Source organism: Emydura macquarii, unplaced genomic scaffold, assembly GCF_026122565.2.
Source record: "Emydura macquarii macquarii isolate MOO-44397 ecotype Brisbane River unplaced genomic scaffold, CSIRO-AGI_Emac_v2 contig_3128, whole genome shotgun sequence".
NCBI classification, from domain to species: Eukaryota; Metazoa; Chordata; order Testudines; family Chelidae; genus Emydura; species Emydura macquarii.
In genome coordinates this window covers 2482229-2501617 of record NW_027133265.1, presented here as the reverse complement: position 1 = coordinate 2501617, position 19389 = coordinate 2482229, and the positions used below count along the sequence as shown (strand labels likewise).

Below are 19389 nucleotides of genomic sequence, written 5' to 3'. Positions count from 1 at the left end.
GGCTGAAATAAGTGAATACGCAAGTCTAAATGTCTTAACATTTTCATGAATGTATTGGCAATAATCTATTAGACAGCTATTTATTCTCATCATTATACAAATTGCACTTCATAACCTCCACCTGTAACTGGTAGAATTTAATTTAATTACGGATGGGCCAAGCCCAGTTTTCATAAAATAAGAATTAGTTGAATTTCATTCCTATTCCCAATCTCCATGAAACCCAAATCTTTTTAAAGTTGCATATCAGTTCAGTTGACTGGTCAGCCTTTCAGATTTACCAGTCCTTTGACCTCTATTAAAGTACCTGCCATTTCCATTTCACTATTGCAACACACAATCTTCTATCAGTTCCCCACCCCACCCCTCAAGGATGATTTAGGGGTCCCAGCTACTTCTGCACCATTTGTTTTAAAATAGTCAACAGATAAATTCAATAAAAATGGATGTAAGGAATCTTACATGCAGTATGATAAATTCTGCCTTAAAATAAACCCATCCAAGTCAAAACTATTGCACAGAGTGCAAGTCAGTGCAGAAATTGCCACTGTACTTGTAAACTTAATAACTTCAAAGTCATTATCTTACATTTTCATGATTAAAATTGTCATCTTCATCTTGTTCATTCTGGGCCAAAGAAAGTAAGATTGTGCCTTGTGTGTGTGTGTGTGCACAGGCACAGTACTCCTGCCTGAAAAATAAAGAAACTACAGTATCTCATATGAAACATGAAATGATCATTCCAAAAGGATTTTGCCATTGTCCAGATTCTAAATATTATCTAAGTAATTTATTTGGGGTATCATAGGCAAGAAAGGAAGAGTGTGTATCAGAAGGAGCCAAGGCAAGGAAAGGAAGATAATGCAATGTGCAATATAACATTGATAATTTATTGATGCAGGACACTTAAAATGCTCTGGGATTCATCTCTTTATTATCAGTAATTCTTTCTATAACTTCTATTTCAAAAGCCTGCAATTCTGATATAAATAACTGTTAAAAATGAAAGTAGGGACACCACATTTGTGTGGATGTACATAATTTGGGGATATAAATTAATTACATCCCTCACAATGGGGGACATCTGAAAAGTAAGGTGTGAGATAATTTTTGGTTCACAGGGGCACAGCAAAACTAAACCAGTAGTTGTCCTTCGCCTTTGTTCGTGTCTCTTGGAATTTGGCTGGAGCTCTGTTTTCACATTAACCTTAACATTCCAGGTGAAAAAGCCTGCTTAAATTTGCAGGTGACTATAAACTCTTTGGGGCAAGGACTGCCTTTTTTCATGTGTTTATATTGACCCTGGCATAATGGGGCCCCAATCTTGATTGGGGCCTTCGGACGTTACTGCAATACAAATAACAGAAGACAAGTCAATGAGAGTTGTCATTTTACTGCTAATGTATTTCCCAGAAAGGCATTCTGTCTGCTGACATAATCGAGGATAACGGAAGTATTAACCAGAAGATTAATTCAGGAGAGGCTGAAGATCTCCCTAGGTGTTTTAAGGTAACTTTTATTAGTTACTAGAAAAGTTTGCATAGAAAATATGTAAACATTCTTTGAACTAATAAAAAGTTATAATAAATAATAGATCTTGACTGTGAAAATCACTAGCCTTCCCCATGCTTTCAAATGCCTTTCTTAGTTGAAGACTATTGCCAAATCCCACTCAGTTTCTTCACATGAGTAGTCCTCTTGAAGTCTGACACTTTTTATATAAGGAAGGTGAGCTGAATTTGTCCCCCTCGGGGGCCAGATCCTGCAAGTGGATCCACCTGAACAGACAATTACACCCATGCAGATCAATGGGGCTGTACGCAGTTGCAGGAGTCCAGCTGAGCAAATCCAGTCGTGGGATCTAGCCACAAGTTAGTAGACAAGCAAGATGGCAGCTACCTATTTTTTCAGTCATTTTGAATTGTTATTTAATTTAACAAAAAAGTAGGTGAAAATTATGATTTTTTTGAACATTTAAAAAAAAGAAACCTACATGAAGTGATTACATAGTTGTTTAAAATTAAGTATTTTGCTGTACTTGTTTATCAACAATTTGACCTCCCCAGCTCTTATATGCTGGAGAAATCACAATGGTGTTATGCTTGGGTTTTAAATCTAAAACAAACCAGAAAAAAATGTTTTCATTTAAATCACAGAACATATTCATGAAAGTATTTCTTGCCATCTTTAATTTCATAACCACCATTGTGTTTTTACATAATCTCATATTTTACTTCAATAAAGCTGCGCCAATGTGCAACAGCAGAGTTTGGCTCTTTGAACCCCAGGGTAGGTCTACATTGTTCTGGGATGTGTGATTCCCTGCTCCCATAGACATACCCATGGTAGCTGTGCTCAGGATAGCATCTACAAATAGCAGTGTGTCCACAGCGGTGTGCGCAACTGCTCCGGCTAGCCAACTGAGCGTGTGCCCACGGGGTAGGATTGTCCCAGGCAGTATTGTATTTGGGATGGCTAGCGTGAGCAGCTACCCATGCCACTGCAGATGCGCCGCTATTTTTATGTACTAGCTCGAGCAAAGCTTAGCACAGGTATGTCTACATGACTTGGGAATCACACCTCCCATATCAAATGTAGAGATTCTCTAAAAAGATACAATTAACTACATTTCAAAGTCTACTGATTTGAAACCTGATATAGTTTGTTAGCTAATTAGTTTACAGAGAGCTTTTTACATAATTTCCAAGAAAAAAAAATCTTTTTTTAGTTTTATGAAGTTCTGCTATGTCACTGTCTAGACACACAGAGGACTGACTTCATTACAGTACATCAAATCAAGCTAACTGAACCGCTGTACATCAACACAGCATACAACCAAGAGAAAGCTACTTCCACAACTTATTAATCATTGTCCCCACAGCCTCATTCTGTCCACTGCAGAAAAAAGGGTTTATCATGTCTGGACAAACACTCCTCCCCTGGGCCAAGAATAAATGAACAGGTCTAGAAAAACTACCAAGACTCTGATACTGCAAACTGCTAAGCATATTGGTAACTCTGCTCATATGACTGATCTCACTGTCTTCAACTCATGTCAGCAAAGTTATGGAAGTGCTTAAGTGTTTGCAGGATCAGAGTCCAAATTTGTTTTTCCATCTACATTACTAGCAGCCTTTGCTTCCACTTACTAATCTTCATAGAACAGTTCCATAGAAGATCAAACTTATCCAAGAACAAATATAGTTTGGACATTGTTAAATTACACCAGTGTAAAACGTTTCCCATGTGTTGTTCTGGATCCCATTAGATATAGCAATGCATCAGCACCAGCAGTAAGAAGTTAGTTTATGCAAACTAGTTTAAAGCACAGAAGGTCAGAGTAAAGCACTTTTTCTTTTCCTTTCTCAGTTATCTTTTTAGACAGATGATCAATCATGTAATAATTCAAAGGGCCAAGAACACATCAAAGTATTTGGGGTAACTAGTACATTTCACTGTTATGAAAGCACTGGTCTTATTCCAGTTACTGTCTTACACTTAAAGCAGGGATTGAAACACTTTATTATGTCCAAAGAACACTTCAGCTCAATGCACAGCAATGGTCAGAAAGGCAACAGAATGTTGGGCACTATTAGGAAAGGGATAGAAAATAAGACTGAAAATATCATAATGCCAGTGTATAAATCCACGGTGCACATACACAATTAACCTGTGGAGCTCACTGCCATGGGATGTTGTGATGACCAAAAGTATAACTGAGTTCAGAAACGAACTAGGTAAGTTCACAGATGATAGGTCTATCAGTGGCTATTAGCCAAAATGGTCAGACATACAATCCCTTGCTCAGAGTAACCCTAAGCCTCTGACTGCCAGAAGCTGGGAGGGGAAGATAGGGTGGATCACTCCAACTGCCCTGTTCAGTACAGTCCCCCTAAAGCTCTCATTCCGGCCACTGTTGGAGGCAGGATACTGGGCTAGATGGACCATTTGTCTGACTCAGAATGTCTGGTCTTATATTCTTGTACGATACCATTTCTTTAACTTTAGCTGTTGAATTATGTGAATAATTCTTAGCTACTAGTTAGTCCTAATTAGGCTAAACAACCTGTTGATGCTATTTGTATCCTAAGTAATTATGTGAATACCATTGTGGTTGATGCTCATAGTTTTCAAACTTTATACTCAAATTTTTAATACTAGTTCATTCAAGATAGTTAACCAACCTTGTTTTAATGCACTTTATATTTTAGAATTTCATATTGCTTTAACTATTGCTACCTTATATCCCTTATTTTATGTACCTGTTTCTATCTGGTGTATCTTTGCATTATCCCTGTTGATGTAATTGTTTGTTGGTTTCTTTTTTCATGTTGATATTTAAATTAATTATTTAAATTAATTAATTAATCATTTAAATTCAATTTATTTCAAAGTCAAGTTCAATTGTTTATTTGGGAACATCTTTTAGTGTTTAGAAAAAAGAATTCTGCGTAAAATTTAAGTGATTACTCCTTGAGTGCAGACTCCTTAATAACCATAATCAATAATTCCATCTTTTGATCTGGTTATCCTGACCCACTCATGTGAGAAGCAATTAATTAGTAATTCCATGTAATTAATTGTTGCTTCTCCCAGATATTGAGTTTAATAATTGTTTGTTCTCTTTAGGTAATTTTACTTGGAAAATTATCTGGTGCTCAACCCCTTACTAACCCACAGCGCTCTGTGTCTGACCATGCTTTTGCTCCTCAGAATTGGAACAATGCAGACTTTTCAACCTACCCACACAGTTAAAACTCATTCAAATCCCACACATTAGCTATATCTAAAAGTTTTGGGGGTTCTTTTTTAGGATTAATTGTAATTTTTGCTGTTATTCTTCATAACTGAAAGTTTCTTATTCTGACATATAACATTCTTCCATTTCAAACTGGCTGCCATCTATTATTGCTGTCCATGAGAGCGAGGCTAGAGGCTGCTCTTAGCTACTTATTCCAGTAAGAGTAAAAGCAAAGCTGCCCTCCAGAAAGGTAGTGCTCCATGTCAGAATAGGGGACAATGTACAGTTAAGACAAGCAAATAATCTTAAATCTCCCTTGTATGCCACTGTGAGGGAAGAAAAAAGAAAACATCTGTGTCTTTAAAAATCAGTTTAATCTAATCTGGGATTACAAATGTTATGATAAGCTAATCATATGAGCATTGTCATTGCACAGCTTTATGCAGGTTAACCTTAAGGTAGCCTTAAGTGTGCATTTCCATACCTTTCCATGTTTGGATTTCTTTCAAATTTAATCTTAATTCTGGATTTTTCTGAGTTTGTAATGCTTGTTTTTACATCCCTGGAATTACACTTAAATTACTTCTATGCCTTCAATTTTTCAATTGACTTTCAATAGGATTTAGGCTCCTAAATCATTTATGCGCTTTTGAAAATGTTATTCTAAATTAAACTAGAGTCAACACTGAGGGTGAAAATATGACGGGTGTGGTAACCTATAGCCTCACTTTAATCGAGACCCATAGAAGATGGCAGCTATCAGTTGCTTCTTATAGATTCCCAGATAAAAATGTTGTGTAAAAATTTCCAAAAGCAGCTCAATTATTTGCTAATTTAAATCCCATTAATTTATGGACCTCCAAAGTGACTCAAAATCCTATCTCATTTAGGCACTTTTACAGATGTTACCCATAGTTTCCCTCTGGGAATCCATAAGAGGCAAGATTTCCAGAGGGGTAGCCGTGTTAGTCTGTATACTGTTAGCAAAAACTACAAAAGTTCTGTGGCACTTTAAAGACTAACAAATTTAATTTCAGCTGGCATAAGCTTTCGTGAGCCTCAGCTCACTTCCTCAGATGCAGTAGGTAGAAATGATACAGCAAATGGGGAACATATAGGAGGCATCATATATATACAAGCGCATAGAGAACAATGGGGTAGGTGGATAAAAGCCGGGTACTTGAGGTCTAATGACAACCGTTGAGTAGGAGGTGAGAATGGGTGATCACAGCAATTTACCTCTTGTAATGAGAGAGCCATTCTAAATCTCTGATTAAACTCAGTTTAAATGTGTCAAGTTTGCAGATAATTTCTAACTCAGCAGTTTCTCTTTGAAGTCTGTTTTTGGAGGTTTTTTTGGAGAAGTATAGCAACCTTCAGGTCAGCAACAGAATGCCCTGGGAGATTGAAGTGTTCTCTGATGTTGTTATTTTTTATGTCTGATTTGTGTCCATTTATCCTTTTGCATAGTGATAGTCCAGTTTGGCCAAGAGGCAAGTGATTTTCAGAGGTGAGACGAAGCTACATAGTTCAGATCCTAATCCAGAACTGATTTTTTGGGAGTATTTGGATCCAGAGTTTTGTTTTGACACCATCTCTGATAATTTTCCCTATACACTCACTGTTTACTTATCCCCCAAACTGTCCCGCTTTCTTCCTGTTTTACCCTTTTCTCTGTTTTTTTCTACTGTACATTTTTTCAGAGTCTCTGAACATAGGGGTTACTTTTAGAACTTATTCATCTAAACAGATGAACATATGTTTGAGCTTTGAAATATATACTACACGTGAAGAATGGAAATGACAAATGAAGAAACCTAATGGGCATATATATTTTTTTTTCCATGGCACCTCATAGTAAAATGTGTTTATAAAAGCCACATTCAGGGCTTGAGCAAAAAGAACCTTGTAAGCAGATGGTTTTGCATCTGCTGTAGAATCAAAGCCAAGAACCACAACAGTACACTCTCAAAACTTGTATTCTGGTTATCTCTTTAAAAATAGTCTTTATGGCAGCCTACTTATTGATTAAAAAAACCTCCAACTCTGTCCAAAAACACTTCCAACCCCCATAGGTCCTTGGAGAAATCATAGCTGTTCAACTGCTAATAAAATCATGCTTCTAAACGTAAACTTTAAAAGGTCTTCAAAGACATTCCATGGTCAGGCTGAGCAAAGGCAAACATATTCTTAGGCACCTGAAAGAAAGGCCAGAAGCGAGTATACGTAAATGCTACGCAAAGCTTTTATCCTGTTACAATAGTTGACTTTTGTTTCTAAGCTCTCCTGAATGGACTCAGTGTTCTGTCTAGACAAACATTGTAATGATTCAAAGTAACATACTGCAATGCGCCTCATCGCTCCAGTCATCACAGTCATTGTAGCCATTACACTGTAGTTTCCCGGGGATGCAGATTCCACTGGCACATAAGAAGCTCTCATCTCCTCTGCACAGCACTGGAAAGGGAAGGGAAAGGAAAACACACAGGATAAGTTTTTCCACATTTTAAAAAATAACATCATAAGCAATATCTGTTTTGAACTTGTGTCATCCATTATAAGTGCATTTAAACAGACTCACAATGAATCAGTCTTAATTAAAGTTGGGCTAGGAAAGTGGAGTTGAGATGCAGATCATGTTTAGGCTAGCATTTGGGGTTTAGGAGCAAGACAATCAGAGTTAGGGTTCCAATTCAATAGTGCCAAAGTGAGATTTTCATTCTGTCTATGAATTTATATACCCTTCCTTTGCTACAGTGTGGTGCCTCTCAAACATTCATGAAGTTATTCTCATAACACTCCTCTGTGTTAGGGACGTATTATTATCCCCATTGGACAGATGGGGAACTGAAATACAGAGATAGTGATTAGTGGTTTTCGATGCCGCACTTGAGATATCATAAAGAGGGCGTGATTTTTCAGAGGGTGGGTACTCAGAATGTTCTGAAAATGCAGCTCCTTTAAAGTATCTCAAGTTGGGCACTCTAAAATGAAGGCATTGAAAATCACCAGTCATTTAAAAAAATCTTAACTTAATCGGCATGCCTAAGGTCCCATGCTTTAACCCACGGCCTTGCCCCTCTACGCTCATAAAATTTGTGAGGTAGGTAAGTAGTATTATACGGGGTGCAGTTCTAAAGGCTGTCAAGTAAAGAAAGTTGACCTACATTGTATGTTTTTGTTCTTTTTCAAAACTACAGTTGTACCCAATAAAGCTAAGCAAAATGGAAATTCTCACCAACAGTAAAACATAGATATAAAAATGAAAATGAGAGAGTTTCCAGGAGCAGAAAAGTGTCACTCTGCTGCTATAAAGTCATTAAATTTAACTATGAAAATGGCCAATTTCCACCAGGCAATTTCATGAAAATTAAAAATTCTGCTCACGAAGTGGAATTTAACCATTTTCAGCCAGGTCAGTCTTGCATTATACTGGAAATGCAGCTAGCCATATTATACAGTTTCAAGCATAATATGACACATGTGACCAAAGTTTAAGGTCACATTAGGGAGCCATAGAGATGTTAGAAGAAAAAGTTAACTAAATCAAATTTTGTTTTCTTGGAGAAAAGCATTTATCACTGCTTCCAAAAGCTGTACTTCTGTTGTATCCCAGACTATGTAGCAAATTAGGTTTAGAGCAAAATTATGTTTATTATTATTATTAATATTATTGTTGTGATAGGTATTGCAGCCATATGCAGTATCTTTGGGGACTATTGTCTTAACTTTATGAATGCCATAGGTACTGCTGTGAGCTAGGGACTGTATTCTGCTGCATGGGAGAAGGCCATCTCAGCTCCTCCAGGAACAAAAACTACAGGGTGTGATTTGGGGGGGAGGGGGGGAGGGAGAGGTGATTACAACCGTCCTTGGACTGAAAACACCCCCCCTGGAGTGACTGGCATATATTGGTTCAGGTCAGTTTCAAAAGCCTCGGGAGACAAAGAAAGAATTTGGGGTAACCAGGACCAGATTGAATTGACAGAAAGGGCTTCATTTTAATCCAATGAACAAACAGAACCTTTTGATCAAGGAGGGAGACAAACCCTGCTGAAGGGTTGGAAGGACTTTGACCTACCAGACCCACCCATATGGAAGATGGGTGACTTCTGGAATGTTTAGTATGCATTTGGACTTGTTATTATTTATATATTTTTCTCTGTGAGGCTTTTGTCCTTCAATAAATATACTCTGCTTTGAAAGAGCTGTTTGGTTACTGATAAACGCTGGCATACACTGATCATAACCCTTTGAGAGAAGGCAAAGTACAGGTGCTGGATATTAGTCAGACCTGCCGGGACAAACTCAGCGAATTGCTGGGGAGCTGCAGCTTAAATCCTGGTCAGAAGGGAGAGGGATGCGGGTCCCTGCTCAGAGGGAGGTGATGGCTAGAGGGCTCAGACCTGAGAGAGCATTCCTTAAGTATCCCAGAAGAGAGGGTCACAGATGCAAAATCCCAAAACTGTGACAATTATTATTTACTTTATAGTAATGTCTACAGGACCCAATCAGGGGCCAATGTTCTTGGCATTCCTAGATGCAAATCCGCACTGGAAAAGTGGAAGCAGTGTATAATGCATCCAGAGAGCCATTGAGGGAGTACAGTGAGCAGCAGCTCTTCCTACATCTTTAGAAAAGGAATAGCATATGCACCCACCTATTGCTGCCCTGCCATATATTACTACCTGCAACTATTAGATTTATATCTCATGTGGGAACACTTTAATTAGGCCTTTCAGGAACCTAATCATCCTCAGATAAGAAGACTGTATGACCCTCTGCCAGCAGGTGGTAAACTCAGATCATTGCCAAGTGAACCTTGACAGAACTGAGGAACAAATTATTTCTTTTTAGTTTCAGGTTTCTGTTTTGTTTTCACAGAGCTTCATAGTTCACAGAGTTTGAAGCCAGAAGGGACCATCAGATTTGATCTCTTGTATATCACAGATCATTAAATTTCACCAAAGTACCCCTATATTAAGCCCAAACACTAGTAAGACCAAAACATTTCAGGGTTCAGGAAACTAAACTGTGTGCTTTAAGCCAAGAACAAGAAAAAGTGAGATGTCACCAAAGCTCAAGGCCCTTGCTATGGTAGAGAATGGATTAGGTGAGATATGCCCAGATGTTCATAGCAAGCGAACCATGTTGCAGGCTACAGAGAAAGGCAAAACATATCTCAAGCTCTGTGCCAATCTGAACTAGGGAAAATTTCTTCCTGACCAAATTGGACCGTGATTATGTGAGCAAAACACACCAGCCAGGCATCTAGAAAGGATTCTCTGTACTACCTCAGAGCACTCATCCGCCCTATCTTGTGTCCCTTCTCCAGCTGTGGTCAATCTCTGAGGCTTTGGAGGAAGATGAAAAAAAAAATCAGAGTGCATAGAAAGAAAAATATTCCTTCCAATATCCTGCAGGAGACCGGCTGAAGCCTGAAGCATGAAATCTAATTATAGTCACTGTCTCAATGCAAAGCTGCAAGTGTTATAAACAAGTGTTTATTTTGCTCTTAATGTTGCTGTTTAGTCTGCAACAATAATGCACAGCTACACTTGGGACAACTCTTACTATAACTATATGGAACATGGCACATTTTGGAATACATCTGCAATACTCCGATTTCATGATAGGATACAGCATAGTATCCTGTAACAGTTATATAACAATAGTAATCAACGTGGGTGAAGCAATATCTTATACTGAACCAACTTCTGTTGGTGAAAGAGACACGCTTTCTAGCTCCTGAAGAAGAATGCTGGAGCTCGAAAGCTTGTCTTTTTTATCAACTGAAGTTGGTTTAATACAAGATACTATCTCACCCACCTTGTCTCTCTCATATACTGGGAACAACACGGCATATAATAACCAAGATCAGTCATATTTCTTTGAACTCTGATAGCCCCATAAACAGAAAATGTACAGGTTTTGTATAGCAAATGGAAAAATGCCTGTGTAATCTGTATTTTAGGCATGGTATAGGCAAAACGTCCATTGATTTCAATGATGCAGACTCAGAGCTAAAGCCTATAAATCCCACTTAAGCCATTATAGGTACCTTTCTCTTCCTGCAAATTTTTGCAAACTAAATTTCATTTGCATGAGTGTTTATGAAAAAGGTGCATACATAATGTAAATACAGCCAGAGGAAGTTCATAGTTTTTAGTTGTACAAATGTTTATGAATACTTTTTGGGGGCCACGGGCAGGTAATATTTACCCAGCTCTATGCTAGTCTAATCAGAGTTATATTTAGTTCGTAGTGTCTGTGTTATACATTACATTAGGGAAAGAGGGGAAGGAAAATTTTATATGGAAACACATGTTCTTTTCCACAAAGTTTCATCCACAAGGAAGAGCCCAGCAACCCTGCTGTGTGTTTTCACATGTACACACTTAACGTAGAAGAGATTTATGATTTAACCCCTCTTGTTTGACTGATGTATACTATTTAAAAGACAACTGCTGTGAATTATAGGGGCTAGATTTCTTTATATTTGACCATGAATTATGAGGGCCAATTTTTTTTTATTTGACCATGTTGCCAATCGTAAATTTTATGTTTACTTACATTTTTATTACTTTATTATTTTAAATAAAGTTACAGCCTCTGCATTTAACCATTCCATGGGGTCTGTCTCTCATTTGCCATAAAATATTACATCACTGTAATCTCTTCCCCACCCTGCCCACTCCCCCAGCACATCTTAAATGATCCTATTTTAGTTATGGAATATTTAACAGATCCGGTTCTGTGAAATGACACCACATTTCAAAAGATAGCTAGGAATATTTTTCAGCTCCTTAGAATCCATTCAAGGACCAAATCAGGAAAGTACAACTTTATATAGGTTTACTAAATGTTGCTTTCCTCCCTTGGTTGTGTTTGAGAAAAATCTTCATTTAAAACACAAAAACAAATTAATGGATTCCCCAGTCTTTCACCCTCCCCACTGCAAACACACACATATCCTGAAGTTGGAATGTGGGGAGGTTTTGTTTCCTGCAGTATACTTGTAATGTTTTATCCAGATTATCTTAAAATGTCTCAAATGATGGAGCTTCCACCGCTTCCTCTGAGATCTTATTCCACAGTTTTATACATTATCTCACGGTCAGGATGTTTTCCTTGATATTTGGCTTACATTTTCTCTCTCTTAATATCAACCTATTACTCTTCATTATAACCCAGTGTACCACACTAAACAAATCATTTTTCTCTCTCCTTCAGGCATCAAATATTTGTAAACTGTTATCATATTCCAACTGTACATACAAAATGATGGGGTTTAAATTAGCAGTTACAACGCAAGAAAGATATCTTGCAGTCATTATGGACAGTTCTTTGAAAACATCCACTCAGTGTGCAGCAGCAGTCAAACAAAGTAGACAGAACATTAGGAACATTAGGAAAAGTATAGATAATAAGACAGAAAATATCATAATGCCATTACATAAATCCACGGTACGTACACACCTTGAATGCTGTGTGCAGTTCTGGTCACCCCAACTCAAAAAAGTTATATTAGAACTGGAAAAGGAACAGAGAAGGGCAACAAAAATGATTTGGGTATGGAACATCTTCTATATGAGGAGAGATTAAAAATACTGTGACTTTTTAGTTTCGAAAAGAGATGACTAAGGGAGGATATGAAAGAGGTCTATAAAATCATGAATGGTGAGGAGAAAATGAATAAAGGAGTGTTATTACCTTCTTCACATAACAAAGACCAGAAGTCACCCAATGAAATTAATAGACAGCAAGTGTAAAACAAACAAAAGGAAGTACTTCTTCAGCCTGTGAAACTCAGTGCTAGGCAATGTTGTAAAGGCCAAAAGTATAATGAGGCTCAAAAAAGAATTCTGTAAGTTTATGGAGAATAGCTCCATCAATGGCTATTAGCCAAGATGGTCAAGGATGCAATCCCACATCCTAGGCGTTCCTAGACTCTGACTGCCAGAAACTAGGGCTGGACGACAGAGGATAGATCACTTGATGATAACTTGTTCTATTCATTCTCTCTGGCATTGGCCACTGTCAGAAGACAGGATATTGAGTTAGATGGACTATTGGTCTGAGCCAGCATGGCCATTCTTATGGCCCGTTTTTTATATCTTAGTCAAGCTGTAAATATTTCATTTGATTAGTCTTTTCTTATAAGTTAGTCTCCCAACCTCCTAATCATTTTTGTCACTCACTTCTGAATTCTTTGCAGGTTTTGAATTTTCTGGTACTGTGGTGCTCAGAAATGAAAATTATATTCCATATGTAGTTGCTTTCACAGCATACAAACACTTAAAAGAACTAGATTTAATCTCACCTTCAAACTTTTCTTTTATCACCACTCTTTCTCATCACAGAATCATAAAATCATAGAACTGTAGGACTGGAAGGGACCTCGAGAGGTCATCTAGTCCAGTCTCCTGCACTTTTGGTGGGAATAAGTATTATCTAGACCATGCCTTACAGCTGTTTGTCTAACCCGCTCTTAAAAATCTCCAATGATGGAGATTTCACAACCTCCTTAGGCAATTTATTGCTGCAATTTAAGCCCATTGCTTCTTGTCCTACCCTCAGAGGTTAAGGAAAACCATTTTTCTCCCTCCTCCTCCAACTTTTTTATATACTTGAAAACTGTTATGTTGCTCCTCAGTTTTTTCTTCTCCAGACTAAACAAACCCAATTTTTTCAGTCTTCCCTCATAGTTTATATTTTCTAGACCTTTAATCATTTTTGTTGCCCTTCTCTGGACTTTCTCCAATTTGTCCACATCTTTCCTGAAATGTGGTGCCCGGAACTAGATACAATACTCCAGCTGAGACCTAATCAGCACAGAGTACAGCAGAAGAATTACTCCTGGTTTCTTGTTTACAACACTCCTGTTAGTACATCCCAGAATAATGTTTGCTTTTTTGGCAAGTGTTACACTGTTGACTCACATTTAGCTTGTGATCCACTATAACCCCCAGATCCCTTTCTGCAGTACTTTTCTTGGGAGTCATTTCCCTTGGCTCCTTTGTTAGAGTGGGCTGTCTGCTTAGCTTGGCGTTCTCTTAACTGCTTCTGTGTACGGTCTCTTGTTCCTCCACTGGGCTGCAGCAGACTGCCCCTCATGGAAATCAGTGTCTTGGCCCATCAGTCTCTGTGCTGGGCTACTACCTAGTTCCTGGGAGGGAGTATTGTGATGGTTCAACATAATCAGACAGGGATCCCTTCCTGTTTGTTATGCCTTTGCCATCAGTCTCTTGGCTGGCTTTACTGCCAGCGCTGCCTTCCTGTTGCTTTGTGGGTACTCAGAAGAAAACATCTTGTACTCAGATTCCCATTTGGTGCTGAATCGTTTGAATTCTGCTTCAGTGTACCGTGTTCCATTGTCTGAGCCTCTTTCTGTCATCTATCACTATGCTCTTTGCACAGCACACACTGTTCCATGTATGGTGTCAATTGGGCATTCATGCCTGCCCAGAGGATACCCTCCCTCGCTCAGCTCAGGTATGTCTCTGTCCCCAGGTGTGAAGCATGTATCTATCTCCTAATGTGAGCTCTTAAATTTGCTGGGATTACTGCTTGGTCCCCTTTAAACAGATTACTCTCTTGCAAACATAGCTCATCCCTCACTTGGTAATAAGGGTCAGTCTTCTGGAGCTCTGCTGCTTATGATCTGGACCGCTCTGGAGTATGAACTGTTGTACTGCTTGTAGTATCCCATCCAGTTCAGTGCTTTGCTGGATTGACTGGAGCCTCCCATCAGCGATGCGAAGGGATGGTAGCATGTTGGCTCTCCTAGTCCAAAGAGCCTTCTGTTTTGTACTCTGGAAGGTCTGCCCTGCTCAGTACAGCTGCCACCAGTAATGACTTCCCTGTGCCGTATCTTATCTTCAAATCATAGTGCTGGAGTCAATAACATGCCTTTTAGCCACTTGGGTACACTCACAGTGACTTCTTCGTGATGCTTTCTAGTGGCTTATAATCCGATTGTATGACATCTTGTGCCCAAAGGTGAACTGATGGAATTCTTCCATTCCAAAGAGCCACATCAGTAGCTCTTTTTCCATCTGAGCATATTCCCATTCCTTGTCTGCCCCAGCTCTACTAGCAAATGGGATAGTCTGCTGGCTTTGTATCAGTGCCATTCCTAGGCTTCCTTCTGAGGCATCCCGCTGTAGCTCTAGCTGCTCCGCAGTACTGTACTACTGGTGTCTTCCTTATGATTTTCTTTACTCGTTACAATGCCTGTTTTGGGGTCTTACTATTCCTACATTGCATTGTTGTGTCTTAACCGTTTTAAGCATTCACAAGTTTGTATGTGTACAGAATCTGGGATGACAGTTGGCCATCCTTATAAATCACTGAACTCCTTTCACATTCCCTTAATGGTTCTGTGTCTCAAGATTCAACCAGAATCCCTCAGAAGCCAGCAGGTTTCTGATGAAGGGTACCTCAGTTCTCTTGAGGTTCAGTTTATCTGCATTCAGTCTAATATTCTGCTCCCAGCACTTATTTAGGGGTGGTCACCATTTGGAATCATGTTCCTGGATTGTCTCTTCCTTCTCAGCTCCTTCTCCTACAATAAGAAGGTCACCAGCTACAATCTTGATTTATGGGAGTCCCTCCAGTGCCTGGTTCAGTTTACACTGGGCCAGGCTGATTCACTCAGGCATCTGTACCCAGAGCTATCTGCCAAAAAGTATGGCAAAAGATGACTGGATGGCTAACCTAGCTCATTTGGCCAAAACCCACTCTTGACATCACAAAAAGTGAACACTTCTGCCCTGGATAAATCAAGCGGTACGGCCATTGGTAAGGGGGAAGTGACTTCTTTTCAAAGTCCATTCAGTGGTTTCAAATCAGTGCAGATCCTCAGTTTACCTGAAAGTGTGCTCCCCGCTATAAGGTGGCTGATCTACTCTGTGCTAGTTTCAATAGGTAGAATGATGCCTCTTCAGCTTGCCAGTTCCTTCTTCAGTGGCACAACCAGACCAGATGGAATTCTGTGTTTCCGTAGTCTCATAAGCTGTATATAGAGGTCTATTTCCAACTTCAGCTTGCTCTCTAGGTGCCCATCTCCTTGAAACATGTCCTTATATTCTGTTACAATACTGGACAGAGGCCATGGTGATGGTTCTCCCTCTTCTTTCATGTTGAGGATATTCTGGTCTTTTACTGTGATGAATCCAGGGCTTGCAATGGCCTGCTGCCCAGAAGTGGGTGATACTCCTGTGTACCAACTATAACCTCCATCCGATAATACCTGTTGTTTCATGGGCTTCTTATCAACAGCTTGCATTAGCTCATTCACCTCAGAATGGTTTTATTGTACATCACCTGCACTTGGTTACATTTCTCCAGTCTTATACTGCTGCTTATCAGTGTCACTGGTTTTATTTGCAGCTGGCGCCACAATCCATATGGAATCAAATTAGTCATAGATTTAATAACATAGTTACAAATATAGCAATTGAATGGCTGGCAGCCTTCTTCTGCAATGCATGTACAATGAGAGTCTTTAGGTCTTCTAAAGTCACAATCTTCCTTTTCTTCACTGGAAGTCTGCATGTTCTCCATCAGAGCATACAAAACAGGTATTTTCTTCCTGAGCTAGCTGTGGAATTGGGACAGAAAGTGGTTCCTGTTTCCACCCCTTGCACTACTGCCATAAACTGAGCATTTTTCTTTCTGCCTTTCATGTTGCTTTCTGCAGTATACACACTGGACCATGATACCTGCATTCTCAAACTGTTTCTGTCTTGCTTGCTGGGTTCCTTGTACTTGTTCTGCACTAGTTATTGTTTTGATTTTTTCCTTGACAAGTTTAGCTATTTGAAGGTATTTCTCTAGGGCTAGATCTGTTTCTCTCAACACTCTCTCCTGCAAGTTGGAATCACGTGCCCCACAAAGTACCCTGTCTCTAATTAGGGAATCTTGAATGTCTCCAAAGTTACATGTGGAGACCAGAGTTTTTAGCTCTGTAACTTAAGTATCTATTCCTTCTGCTGCTGCTTTTTAGTTTCAGGTAAAAAGCACAGTATCTCTCTACAATCTCATTCCGTCTGGGGTCACAGTACTCAAACACCTTTATCAGCAGTTAGTGTTTCAGACATTATTTCTGCCAACAGTGTCTCACTCACTTCTCATCTTTTCCCCCCAGTAAGATAGTAGAAGAGCTTTACCTTCATTTTCTCATCTTTACCCCCCATGGTCAGCGCTGCATACACACTCAATTCTTGCCTCAGGGAAGTAAACCCACAGCCAAACTGGAGCTGCTTGCTCAGCTGCCCCTCCAACAGCTATCTGAGGTTCTCGGCTTGGTATCCCCCTCTGCTTCCTGCTTTCGACCCTGTAATCCTCACTCCTGTCCCTGTTTTCTCATTTGTTGTCCCCAGCATTCATTCGAGTCCTGGGCCCAGTGGCTTCTGTCTCCTTAGGCTGGGGAAAAGGGCCTTTAGATGTGGGCAGGCTTGCACCAGCCCACCCCTGGAAACTCAATAGCTGCCCCTGCAACAGAACAGGGAGGTGCTCTGTGAACTGTGGGGTCTATTTCCTATCTTCCCTTAAGTCACATCTCTGGACAGAGTTCTTCTGGGCTGCATCCACTGGCTCCCTGGACACCTTTGAGGAGCAGTGAGTGCTGTCTGGGTTTCTCTGCTCAGTGTCCCCTTCTGAATCCCTGCTTTTTTACTCTGTGATCCTCACTCCTGTTCCTGTTTTTTCATTTTTTGTCCCACAAAATTTCTTGAGACTTGGGTCCAGTAGCTCCCTCCCTTAGGCTGGGGCAAGGGCCATTTAGATGTGGGCAGGCTTGTGCCCGCCCATCCCGAGCCTCAGTAGATGCCCCTCCAACAGAGCTGCAGTGAGTCATCATGCAGGCATGCAGCAATAGCCACGCTGCACTGATTTACTGTTCCCACAGGCCCAATGGTAACGGCAGCAGCCTATCCTTGAGCAAAGCCTGGGTCAGATGATCCCCAGGCTCAGGTATTTCCCCAACTCCATCAAAGCTGAAAATCAGTCTGTGCAACAGCTGCCTCACAGTGTAACAGACTCTCTAGATTCATAGCCTGCTCTTGATCCATTTCTTTCCCTAGCCTTTCATGATCCCTGTTCCACTCTTGTCCAGGCCCTACTCTGATCTTGCTCCAGCTCTGTTACTGACACACTCCAGCCTTGCCTTCATCTCCTGACTCCCTCAGACTCTGACAAACTAGCTTCAACCTTTGGCCTGCACCTGGATTCTGGCTATAGTACTGATTTTGGCTTGTCTGTGGACTCTGATCTCAGCTCTAATACTGGCCTGTCTCTGGTCCTTGGTTCTAGTGCTACCCTGGCCCAGTCCTGACTCTACAGCTGGCTTTGACCTCTGCTCCAATCACTAGGTCTGACTTCCAGGAGACATCACCTGACAGCTTCCCTGCTTGTGCAAGGTTTTTTGTCTCGAAATCCAGTATTCCCGGTACTCTAAATTCCTCCAAGCTGCCACTTTGCTCTGTTTCCAGGTTCTGTTTTTTGCCTGTTAATCACACTCTCTTTCTTGCTGTGGATCTCACTAGACTGACCACTGTCGTCATGTTTCATGTAGCACATACTGAGTAACAACATAAAAGGACTACATGATTTGAAAATTAAACTGATTGTTTATGAAAAAAACTATTTATAAAGAAGTTGCAGCTAGACATGTGCATGCAGACTGACTTCCTTGTGCCCCCTCTAAACTCTTCTCTCCTGCAACCTGTGCCCCTCTCCTCCAAGTTCCTAGCAGGTTGCTACAACCACTATCTTAGAGCAAGATACTATTGTTGGCAGAGGATCTTTTCATAAGGTTATTCTATGTATGGTTTGTCACAGGATAGTGGTTTTCTAAAATAATCTCTTTAAAAATCCTTGAAAGGATTTGTCACCTTTGGATTCAGAATTCAATTAAATCTCTTCACAACTGTATATAAATACTAGTTATGTGATGGATAGTACCTTACATCCCACCTTAACTACTACAACATTCTTCTCTCTAGCCTCTCAAATACATACACATTGCCGTCCTTCAATCCATACAAAATGCAGCTACCAAAGTCATCTACTTTGCCTATCAATTTGAGCATGTCATTCCCCTCTTGAATCACTCTACTAATTCCCAGTATACCAGTGCAATAAATTTCTGCTTCTTGTCACCATGTTCAAAACTTTACTTATCCTCCCCTTGCCAATATTCATCTTGTCCCACTACCCCAATTCTAAAATGGCTCCGGACAATAACAGTAAATGACTCACTTGAGTCTTCTTAAACCAGAGACTACCTTCAAGAACAATCTTCTAAAATACAATACTACAGCATGATCTTTACCAGCAACACATGGTAACATATGCAGGATAATTAGACTTTCTCTTAACCCTTCTTCCCCTAGATTAATTTTCAGTAAAATTAATATAAGATAGCCTTCATTTGTATTTTTTTATTATCCTAAAGTGAAACACACTGAGTAATGCACTGTATCAAATATTGTCATTTGCTTGTCAAAATGCAGTAGCCAAATGTTGAGGGGTTTGTTGACCTTAATTATTTCTGATGTAATTAAAACTATGGAAACTATAGAAATCTTAATAAGACACTGAAGTAAAATACAGTATAAAGCAACACTACAACCACTATCACT

At 39.7% G+C, this 19389-nt stretch overlaps 1 protein-coding gene across 2 annotated transcripts in view; it reads right to left on the bottom strand.

Moving 5' to 3' along the window:
- The window catches only part of CORIN (corin, serine peptidase), a 268435-nt gene that overhangs the window by 88566 nt on the left and 160480 nt on the right, over positions 1-19389 (bottom strand). For both annotated transcript variants that reach the window (XM_067531205.1, XM_067531206.1), the window contains exon 6: positions 7085-7198. In XM_067531205.1, coding sequence (XP_067387306.1) covers positions 7085-7198 — 114 coding nt within the window. The remainder of the gene's footprint in view (positions 1-7084; positions 7199-19389) is intronic.